At 44.3% G+C, this 10978-nt stretch overlaps 2 protein-coding genes across 4 annotated transcripts; both read right to left on the minus strand.

Moving 5' to 3' along the window:
* Positions 1 to 1494: 1494 nt before the first annotated feature.
* On the minus strand, positions 1495 to 6214 carry KCNRG (potassium channel regulator). 3 transcript variants are annotated; one of them, XM_065743955.1, is made up of 3 exons: positions 6114 to 6214; positions 4078 to 4951; positions 1495 to 2167 (listed from the first exon to the last, which is right to left on the minus strand). In XM_065743955.1, the coding sequence occupies exons 2-3, from the start codon at positions 4653 to 4655 to the stop codon at positions 1918 to 1920; spliced, it is 828 nt and encodes a 275-aa protein (XP_065600027.1). In that variant the 5' UTR covers positions 4656 to 4951; positions 6114 to 6214; the 3' UTR covers positions 1495 to 1917. The 3 variants fall into 3 exon arrangements, with proteins under 3 accessions (XP_065600027.1, XP_065600028.1, XP_065600026.1); XM_065743956.1 differs by lacking the exon at positions 6114 to 6214 and adding an exon at positions 5767 to 5865; XM_065743954.1 differs by lacking the exon at positions 6114 to 6214 and having other exon boundaries at positions 4078 to 5537.
* Positions 6215 to 6278: 64 nt separating this feature from the next.
* On the minus strand, positions 6279 to 10625 carry TRIM13 (tripartite motif containing 13). Its single transcript, XM_065743891.1, has 3 exons — positions 10512 to 10625; positions 8785 to 8921; positions 6279 to 7519 (listed from the first exon to the last, which is right to left on the minus strand). The coding sequence occupies exons 2-3, from the start codon at positions 8800 to 8802 to the stop codon at positions 6287 to 6289; spliced, it is 1251 nt and encodes a 416-aa protein (XP_065599963.1). The 5' UTR covers positions 8803 to 8921; positions 10512 to 10625; the 3' UTR covers positions 6279 to 6286.
* Positions 10626 to 10978: the final 353 nt, after the last annotated feature.

The following is a 10978-nucleotide window of genomic DNA, read 5'->3' on the forward strand; positions in this document are numbered from 1 at the left end:
TGTCAGTGATGCTCAGACGAGAGGCCATGGGCACAACCTGGAGCACAGGAGGTTCCCTCTGAACACCAGGAGCACTTCTGTGCTTTGCAGTGGCAGAGCACTGGCACAGGCTGCCCAGAGGCTGTGGGGTCTCCTCCTTGGGGATCTCCCAGAGCTGCCTGGACATGGCCTTGGGCACCCTGCTCTGGATGTCCCTGCTGGAGCAGGGGCTGCAACAGAGGGACCCAGAGGGCCCTGCCAGCCTCAGCCATGCCATGCTTCTGTAAAATGGTCATAGCAAATTTTCACTTTGCCAAAACCACGGAGCGTGAGTAACAACACAGGTAAAAAAATATGTTTCTTTTCCTTACACCCTATTTTAAAGGAGTTCAAATCTCAGTGTTCAAAATGGCTGTTACAGCAGTGAAAATAAACTCACTCCTTCTGCATTAGGTGAAATAGCCTGATTTTATTAGTAGGAAGTCTAACTAAAGAACTGTGCTTAACTCATTAACATATTGACAATATTGACAAAAAATTCCAGTTTGAACTGAAAGCATCTAGGTTGATGTTTCACAATATTTACTCCATTTACGTAGCCTGTAAGCAGCTTAGGAGATGTCCCATAATCACATTATTTTACCCCCAAGAATGCTCCAAAATAAGCAAAGAGAACCTACCTGTTGCCAGTGAACTGAACCTGTGACAAGCTAAAATGTTTTATGGTAGCACAGTGAAAATAAACACCTGATAGTGGCATCAGAGGTCTGGAATGATCCACTTTACTGCAAACCATACAGACAAGAAACAAAAGAGTGATTCCCACCACCCATCACCATTCCTAATTTAAAGCTAAAGGAAAGCCAGATCTAATTAGTCAGCCAAACATGCTGATGTAACATTGGAAAGATGGCGTTTTCTCAACAAGAAACAGTCAGATTCAAATAATGAATCCCTGACGCTGCCATGATTTGCCTGCTAGGCAGGACAAAAGGTTCTTCACATATAATGCCTCATTAACTTAGCTCTGCCATACCTGAGATAATTCTGGCACCTTTACAAAGCATTGTACAGGGTTAACATTCCCAAAGCGACCTCTGCCAAGCCTCCCTCCTACAAACATTTTCATTTAACAAGCACTAACAAATGCCTTGTACTATTTTGTTTAAAATTTCACCAACTCTTCCATCTGAAGGGCTGTTCAACACAGTTTTGTTCTTAAAGTTCAGGTGCTAAGAACTGGCTGACTGTCCGTGTCACAAGTATTTTCTGAGGAGCTTTATCATTTAAATCTCTGCACCAATGAGGAGCTCAGTGTCTTCAGAATGCGAGGAGAGGACAGAGGAGTATTTTGCAAGAGATGGTGACACATTATTTCTTGAAAGCCAGCAGTGGTTCACAAAGCCATGTTCTCGTGTCTCCAGTCCCACAGCAACGTAGCTTGTGACCTCCATTGCAGGAATTGGTGTGTGTGTGTTGTTTCCAAAGCAGAAACAACCTCTGGACATTCAGGTTAACATTCCTCCTCCAGCCACTTCTCCACGCTGCTTGGGTGAGAGTTGTCAAATTGTTACACCTTTACATATGATCATATTTGAAGCCCATGTAGAATTTAGTACAGAACATAGGAATGAATTTCCAGAAGGAGCGACTGATTTTCTGTGAGTCAGAAGTTTCAGCCACAGAGAAAAACAAAAACTGCCCTCGAAAGTACTGCAATCTGGTCCACAAAAACAGCATTGAATCTGTGGTTCTTTTATTTAGAATTGAAGAGGGTGGAGCAGGGAAAGGCAGGAAAGCATTTTTTTTTCCAACTCCTTTTTCAAAAGTTGTTTGTTTGTTACTTCCCTCAATAGTTGCAGCTTCAAATGAGCAAACAAAGAAAGGCCACTGGTGACACACACCTCTTCCACCTTCACAAGACTACAGGAAAATGCTTTATTTCCCCTTCTGCACTCTGCTTCTTGCCTGTGCCATCCCAGAGGTCTCTGGGCATTGGTTTGCGGTGATGCTAAGGCTTGCAGGCCTCTGTGTCCTTTCAAAACTGTAGCATTCCACTTTTTCGTCGCTGGAAACTGCCCTGGTGCTTATGAGGCGAAATCCATCTTTGAGCAACGTGTCCATCAGCAGACCTAGCACATTAGTACCATTTATCAGCATTCTATTGTCAGGTTTAATGGAAACGTACCTGAAATAAAAAAAAAAAAAAAAGAAAAAAAAGAACAATTACAGAACACTTCTAATATTTTTCCTGAAGGATGTAATCAAACAGAAAAAAAACAAACCCAGTGCTCAGATTGTACATGCCAGCAGTAGCACAGACCTACAGCCAGCGTTCTGGATCTTTTCCCCCCTTTGAGGACAGTTTGACTCCTTCCCTCTTTGTAAGAGCAGCATTCCTCAGCTTGCCCAGTTTACAGACAGAGGAATAAGCCCTTTTCCTTCCCCCCTACAACAAAATTGATTTTAAAATCAAGAAACAGCAGAGAAAGCAGAGAGAACGCTGGATTAATTTATTTCAGTGCAGGAGAGGTAAATGGCATGCTCTGTGTAACGCTGCGACAACCTCCCAAGTAACAGATGATGGAAAGGACAGCGAGGCAACGTGCATCCCAACAGCACCACTTCCCACCGTGCAGGATCCCTCTAGAAACAGTGACATTTATTGCAGTTACCCTGTACAGCAGGTCTGGTGGTAACAAGGAGGAAAATTATTTTCACATCGCCTCAAGATTTTACTTGGTATCAAGTACAGTGAAAGAATCAATTCAGACAGTTCAAGGAACAGAAGTCAGGTAAAAATACTGTTACAAAATACATAAGCTGACGGGTGAAAGCATTCCCCATTTCACAGGGAAGTACAACAAACATTCATGGAAAGCACACAATAAAGACGTCAGCATAAAGACCAAGTCAAGAGAAATTCAGCAGGCTACAGAGCCAAAGCTGGCTCATTTCAGCGGGTGTTCAGCATCAGGGGATGCTCTTCTACTGACAAGCAAAGGAAAAGTCCTACCAAGTCAGAATTAAAAAAGGAAAGAATCAGGAAAATCCTCTGCCCAGTTTAAGGAACCCTAACATGCTCAGGCAACTGTCAGTCCAATAAAATTATTAAAAATGGATAAAATTAAGGTTTGGCACATAAATAGATGTTGCTTCACAAATGCAAAGTAGTTCTCTCTTCCCTAGACTCGCTTAGCTGAAGAGAGCTAAAAGGAAGATAAGACTCTATTGATTTTTTTAAGACATAATCAAAGGACTGCTGTGTTAATTCAAATATTCAGAGAGAATAACCCTTTTGGAACTATTTCAATGCAATTTCCATGAAGTTCCAGATGTTCTAGCTGCCACAGAGGACAAATGAGGTGACATTTTCTTATACAGTTAAGAATGTGTCCCCATACAACAGAGACATCCAGCAAGAACTTGTTTAAAAAATATAAGTTGCTATTAGAATATGATACTGCTATCACAAAAATCACTGATTTACAGCGATCTTAATTAAAAAACCTGGCTCTGAGAAAGCCCACTGTGCAGCTCAGAATTAATAATCTACCCCTTCTCCCAGGAATAAAAAAGCTCTACAAAAGCATTCCAGTCTCTGAACTGCCATCTCAGTCCCTTCTGGTGTTTTTGACCCTGTTTAGCCCCCCACCCCTCCCTTTTTTTTTTCCCCTCTTTTCAATATATAAGTCTACAGGCCTGTGGGCTGGAAGATTTTAGCTTTCTCCTGTACTTCACTGCTTATTTATCTTGCTTCTTTTGCCTCATTTCATTCTGTTTTTTGAGTTTGCTTCTAAAGCCTAGCAGAGAAAGCAAGAAAGAGGAGAGACCCAACCGAACACAAAACCGAACATCGAGCAGTTATTTCAGAAAGGATTATTTCTAACAACAGCGTGACAGAAACCAAACAGGGTACTTCAGAGCTGGAAAATGTAACATTAGGCTAGCAGAAAGAAGGAAATGCTTTTTTTTTTTCTCCCCTCTGACAGTTGTCCAACAGTTTCTTTACAATGAGCTTTGCTATTGCACAGTGCATATTCCATGAAATAGAAGCCAGGAAACCATTTCTACAAGAAGTCACATTCTGGAGAGTACCTGGCCACAAGCCGGTCACCAGCACAGCAGTCAGTTCCGCACTGAAAAACTATGTCATGATGAGAAGGTCTTTCCAAAGGAAGTGGAACGAGTGCTTTCTGAGAAGGAAAAGTGTTGCTCCAGCCGTGCGTTGGCTGCTGCCCTGTGAGCACGGTGATCTGCTCGGCCAGTGTCTCCACAGTGCTACTACAGGAACCAAAGATCCGGAAAAAGGCCTGCATCTCCTGGAAGGAAAAACGCACCTCCAAGATCTCCAGCCTCGGCTTCAGGAGCTGTTCCTGGCCCAGGAGGTCAGCCAGAGGGTAGAGCTCATAGAATTCCACTTCTCTACGCAGCCTCTGGAAGTCTGAAAAATCAGTAGGCAGAGAGACCTGAAGAGTCCTCAGGAAGTCCATGATGTAACAGAATAAACTGCCGTCTCTGTCCACAAAAAACTCTCCGTTCACCAGTTTAAACTCCGGGTCATCACCACCCAACATGCGTGCTAACCTGGACTCGGGGAACTGCAGCAAGGTGCGAGGCCGGGTTACAAATCTCACACCTCCCACACTCAGAGTGACCACCTCTCGACCGCTCATCGCCACCTCGGCTCTGCTCCCTACGTCCGTGACTCGATCTCTGCTAAGCCACCAGCCATCTGGAGCAACGTGTGGAGCAGCAGCAGCATTCCCAGGCAACGAGGATGTAAATACAATACTTTTGTTTGCAGGGTTTGGTTGCTTGGAAACTTTGATTCTTGAAATTGAATGCTTTATTTTGAAACGAGCAGCTTGCAAGGACTACTGGAAGACGGCAAACCAACCGTCGCGACACATTAAATCTTGATGGAGGCCAAGGAACACTGCTGAAGTGTGGCACCCATTTCACTTGTTTCCTGAAAACGGGAACAACATGTTTTTATTCTATATATTCCTGTTCATAGGACTACCATAAGCAAAAGCGAGATGTCTTCAGGCCACGTATTTCATTCACATGCTCTTAAAGAAGGGCACTTCAGCAAACTCGTGCTTTATAGTTCACTTGAAGCCCCTGTTATCCTACAGGCAAGCCAGTGCACTCAGAAAACCCCAATTCCTAAGGTATGTGAAAACACACTACAAGCTCACATACATGTCTCCAACGTTAAAACACCAACTACACCCATAATCCCAGGTCCAAGCAAATCATCCCATCTTTATTTCCTGGCTCTCAGAATTACAGTCTGGATCAATAGGGATGGAGGGAAACTGTCCCACCTGCCACCTTTGTGAGCCTACCACACAAGCTGCCTTTTCACCACAATGACTGTTGGCATCAAAGTCACAGCTTAAGAAAGCGCGGCTTCGAAGAAACACAGCTGTAACAAGACAACCCAAGGAAATAACGCTGGAAAAGTAAGCCACAAAGTATAAAGTACCTTTCAGCTTGCTCACTTATCAACCTCAGCAGACTTCTCTACACCTCTATAATTCATTTGAGATGTTTACTATAATTCATTTGAGATGTTTACTATAATTCATTTGAGATGTTTACTATAATTCATTTGAGATGTTTACCCTGAATACGTTTTTGTAGTATAGAACATGTAAACAATAAGCAGTATCTGCAGTGATCAGAATACACAGGAAAATTCAACCTGTGGATTTAGAAAAATATATAAAAACATATCCATACATGTATATATACCCATCTACGTATATAAATACATACATTTTTCAATGAATACATGTAGAACCATCCTCAGGTAGAAAGGGTTTCCAGACTGAACTCTGTTTTGCAGCAGAAGGGGAATCTTACACCCCTTAGTACAACACTCTTCTCCATCACTCTCTTGTCTTTCCAGACCATCTCCACATTAGGAAAACAAAAGAACACAACTATGCCCTTTGGGAATACTTTTTATCAAACACCATACCATTTCTTATTCCACAACCATTCTGCCATTACACTAATTACACAGTTAAGATTTCACTAAGGAAAATGATTTCAGATGAACATTCCCATAATCACCACTGCAACAGTAGTCCAGGAACACATTTTTCAGAGCTCTGTCTCACCTTCAGTTTAGCAGTGCTCCAACTACATGAACATTACAGATGTTTTGGAAACGTTTTAAGTCTCAGATTGCTTACACTGAAAGTCTCATAAAAACAACAACAAAAAATCCACACAATTAACTTTACAACATTCTACGCTTTTTTTCCACCGTATCTCTTTTTCAGTAGGGACCTCACAACAGTTTATACTTGCACACAAACTGCGCAACATTATCCAGTACAACCAACGTGTAGTTTTTACATTTTTCTCTCAGAAGAGAAGCTCCATCTGTCATCTGTTCCCAGTAAAAGACCGCATGGTCGGCTATCTCCACCGTATCTGCCAAATAGGACAAGCTAATGGTCAAGAAGTGAGATTTCCAGCACTGGAAGTTGTCAACCACGGACTCCACAAAGGACATTCTGGTGAGAGCAAGAACAAGCAAGCAAATGAGAGAGGCTACTATAAATCTGCGTGAAAAGACTGAGGGAATCTTCAACTTCAGACTACTGTTCTCCTGAGGTAAAGAAAGTTTGTCCACATCAACTAGTTTGATTTCATTCCACTGGCTGGTATCAAAGCTCTTCATTGTAGGGGTGACATCCACATTGGAACAAGGTAACGGGGTTTCTCTGAGCACCCTGATTTTTTCCCTGAACTCCTGCATCTGTTGCAGGAATACTATGGGTTCAGACACGTCTTTGAAGGCCTCTGCAATGTTAAAAGCCATCCGCTGCTCCTGCAGAATCGAGTTCAGTTTATTGATCTCCGGATCGTAGGCCTGCATCACTGCAAGCTTCATGGTCTCAAAGTCAGAGAGAATCTCGTTTCGCTTCTGCTCCAGCGTGTGCTGCAGTTTGTCAAAGAACTCCTTCACCTTGTCAGAATCTTTGGTCAGCATCTGCAGAGCTTTCCGCTTGCTGGTTTCCAAGGTATCCAGCCGAGAGAGCGCATCTCCACAACGCCACGTTTCAAAGCCCTGAAACAGGGTTTCAAAAGCCCTCTTCTCGTGGGAATAAGCTTCCTCGATAGAGCAGAACACGTGCTTTGTATGGTCGCCTCGGGTGGCACAAACCCCACAGATGAGCTGCATGTCCGTCCGGCAAAAAATGTTCAGGGGTTGCCCACTGTGCACTTTGCACACGGGCATTTTTGGAGTTACTTTGATTTTGTTGTACTTCTCCACGATACCTTTCAGGGAATAGTTGACTTGTAAGCTGTTGACTCCAGTAACGGGAGTTTCCTTCCTGCACGTGGGACACTTGAAAGGGGATGGCCTCCACAGCACGTTCCGCACGTTCCCGTCCAGTATTCCCTCCAGACACTTTCTGCAGAAGTTGTGTGAGCAGGGCAGGACACGGGGATCATCAAACAAGCTACAGCAAATGGGACAGGTGAGATCTTCTTCTAGGAGCTCCATCATGTCCTAAGAAAGAGAACAAAGATGGTAATAGAACTTACAGAATGTGCACCTCCTCTCTGGGAACTATGCAAAAGCTTATCTCCAACCAGGGATCTACTTTTTCCTCAAGGATCCCAAAGCAGAGCCCCAGCCCAGAATCAGACCCTCCCCCCAAAGGGACACAGTTAGCTGTGGAATCTGGCCACCAGATGGCAGGCACAGGAACAGCCTGGGGTCCAGGCAGAACCATTTTCTCACTCTTAAAGAGAAATGCTGGAAAAGTGCTTGCCAAACGCAGCAAGGGCTTGCCGTGTCAAATGGAAATAACTCATGTACCAATAATTCAAGGCATACATCTTCCTGCACTGATGCAATACACAGAAACAGAACAGATAAAAGGAGTTTCTCCTGCTCCCACCATATTTGTCAATAGCCAAAGTGAATGCGTTTTGTTGAGCTATTCCACACACAGCTAACATACTTCAAAGGATGGCTGCCCACAATCCTCAATAATTCAAAATGAAATGAAACAAAACTTTATTATTTTTACTCAAACATCATCTCTATTTCCAATTCCATTCTCACAGCACTCTTCTTGTGGACAGAACCTACAGGAAAAGTATTTACCACGCTCCTTTGCAACGGGAAGCCTCAGTGGAGGAACCCAGCCCTCCATCCTCCCAGTACCTCTAACCCAACTTGTCAAGTGCAGACACCTTGTCATTACAGCAGGCCCTAAGAAAACATGCCACTAATAAACATCAAACAGAGCACCAGCTTGTATTAGCCAGAACTCTTAAACACTTAAGTTTTGAGCTGTAATTAAAAATTTCTTCTCTGGTATTAATTCATTCCATGTTATGTTTTAAAATATGTAATAAAATGCCTTTTATAAATCGAAATAAGTGTCACCAAAAAAAAAAAAAAAAAAAAAGAGCACCAAAGGAGTCCTGTAACAAGCAAAGCATACGAATGGGCTCCTCTATTTAGATCTGATGTTATTACTCTGGTTCATGTCCCCCTAAGAAATACAAAACAGGTAAGAAAGTGAACCAAGGGAAGAGCTACAAGGAAAGATACATGCTGCATAGCACAAGACTAATAAAATACCACTGATCCTAGAAAAGCACAGGGAAGAAAGGCAAAGCCAGTCCCGAGTTTCTTTCACAACTGTACAGTCACAGTGAGACCTCACAGTTCCCATTCTCCTCCAACAAGGAGGAAGAGGGGAATTCCCCACATCTGTTTCAATAAGGAAGTTGGAAAGAGTTGCCAGCTTTTCTACTCACCCTGAGGACCAAGGTCATCAGGCAGAAGAAGGCACCTGTTAGAGGTAGGGACAAAACATGCAGAAATAGTCTAATTACTCCATTTGCCACCTAAGGTTTCCTTTAAGGCCACAAATCTCATTCAGAAGCTTCATTTCCTGTAAAAAAAGAAAGCAATTTTGAAATATTTCTCAATGCCAGCACAAGCTAAGTTTCCCCTCATGAATTCTCTTCCTAATGGTAGAGAGAATGGGATGAAGGGAAGAGGATGACCTTGTCCCTAACCTCCCAAGTGTTCCTCCTTAGGAACAATTCCCTTTCCAGCTTTCACTCATAGGCTTTAGCCCCAGTAGCAGCATACAGATCAGTATAAAGGTATACTGCATAAAAACTGCAAAGCTAAAATGACAGCTCTCCACCTTTAATAACTGGAAATACACCATACAGAAAATATTTGTTCTGGTCCAACTCCTTTACCAGGAAGGATTTTGCTTCTTTGTTAGGGAACTGGAAAAGAAGCTTTGTATGCTTGGCAACAAATAATGCAAAGCACTGCAGAAAACTCTACACGTTCTATCAAAACATTAGGGCAAACACTGAAGACTTTCATGCTCCTAAAAATACTAAAGCATAAACAAAAAAGTTTTGTGATCCAAATAAAACCATCTTGGTGCATTCCAGGACCGCTTATCCAATGGAATAATTATGCTTTATAAACGCAACCAAATTTCAAAAACGTTATAAGACAGCATTACAAGTTCAGGATTTTAAAAAAAGAAACAGGCAAATCTATACACTTTTAGTCCCGTCCCCCCCCCTTACTACAACAGTAGTCAGACCAAACCAAAAATACTGAAGACTTGTCAAACTGGTTAGGACAGCTGAATTCCTTCCTTCTTTAGGAGGTTAGTTTCAGAGAGGAAGCTGCCTGTGGACTAAACCATCCCTCTGAAACATCCCTTTGCATTACCAGCTTGGTATCTGTGTGACTATAGGTCAAAATCAAGCAAACTGATGGGACTCAACAATCCTTACAGGTTCCCTGCAGCTCGGGATATTGTGACTAACTCCACTTCTCCATCGGGATGTGCTCTGCGTAACTTCTGACCTGGGTACGAATGGCTCAAAATTCACCATGTGTGAATTCACCACAGACCAAAAGGCAATGAGGTTTATTCCATCATCAGAACTGCACCAACACTCTGGGTACAACCACAGATGATATCCCCCACTAGAAAGCACAACTACAGTTTTACCATTCAGGAAGGCAGAACAAAGAGGTGAAAACAAGCTACACGGCAGTTTTCTACTGCGCTCCAGAGACAAATTTATTCGGCACATGTCTCGGCACAGAACTTGAGTCTATCAGCTAGCAGCAGGCTGGAAATAAGACAAAAATGTTACCGAGCCTCAAGCAAAACAGAAAGAGAGCTCTCGAGCTGCGAGTTTCCTGCAATGACATCTAAGTCCTGAAAATGAAATCTGACAGGCTGTGCTTCCCCGGGCAGCTGAATTGGTCAGGAGGGCCCTCATCCCCCATCCCTCTACAAGGGCCCCACTCCTCCTCTCCTGCGAATGACCTCTCTGGGGTCTCCCTCGGGACACTGCGCCCAAGCCACCCAAAACACAGGGGATGGATAAAGGCAGGAAGGGAGACGGGAGCTTCTTCTTCTGCCACCAACAACCCTCGTCCTGCTCACCCCACGGGGTGGGGGTGGGGAGCGCAACCAAACCACGCGGTAACGTACACAGCACGAACGCCGTCCGGATCCAGCGTGTGCTCGGGCAGCCAGCGGGGAGCTGCAGAAAGGCGGCTGATATCATGGTCAAAAGCGGATTTATTTCCGAGGTGCACCAATGCGTTCAGCTTCCAGAAAACTGGAAAGGCCTGGGGAAAAGAAAAGAAAAAAAAAAAGCACATCACAAACACATCACGAGGCTTCCGAGGGAGGAGAGAAAGAAACTTAACGAGGATCTCCCTTACCCGACGCTTCCCCTTCCCGCGGGGCACGCGGGCTCCGAGCGGCGCCGCTGTCCGGGGCGGCCGCACGCCGTCCCCCCGCCGCTACGCACCGGGCCGGGTCCCGGGTCCCGCAGCCAAAGCGCCGCGCCCCCCCTGCGCGAAATGGCAGCGACGCCGCAGAAAATGGTCGCGCTTCGGGCGCGGCGGGGCCGGCGCTGCCGAGCAGCTCGGGCGGAGGAAGGGGGCGGCCGC

The sequence above is a fragment of the Cyrtonyx montezumae genome, unplaced genomic scaffold (assembly GCF_038088225.1).
Source record: "Cyrtonyx montezumae isolate F1298 unplaced genomic scaffold, pur_monq_1.0 scaffold_3, whole genome shotgun sequence".
Lineage (NCBI taxonomy): Eukaryota > Metazoa > Chordata > Aves > Galliformes > Odontophoridae > Cyrtonyx > Cyrtonyx montezumae.

Bases quoted from the DNA above. Each gene is read 5' to 3' on its own strand.
- KCNRG (XM_065743955.1), bottom strand. From the start codon at position 4,655: ATGAGCGGTCGAGAGGTGGTCACTCTGAGTGTGGGAGGTGTGAGATTT. The intron at 2,168-4,077 runs GTACTCTCCAGA...TTTTTATTTCAG, and splicing joins GGTGACCGGCTTGTGGCCAG to GTACGTTTCCATTAAACCTG.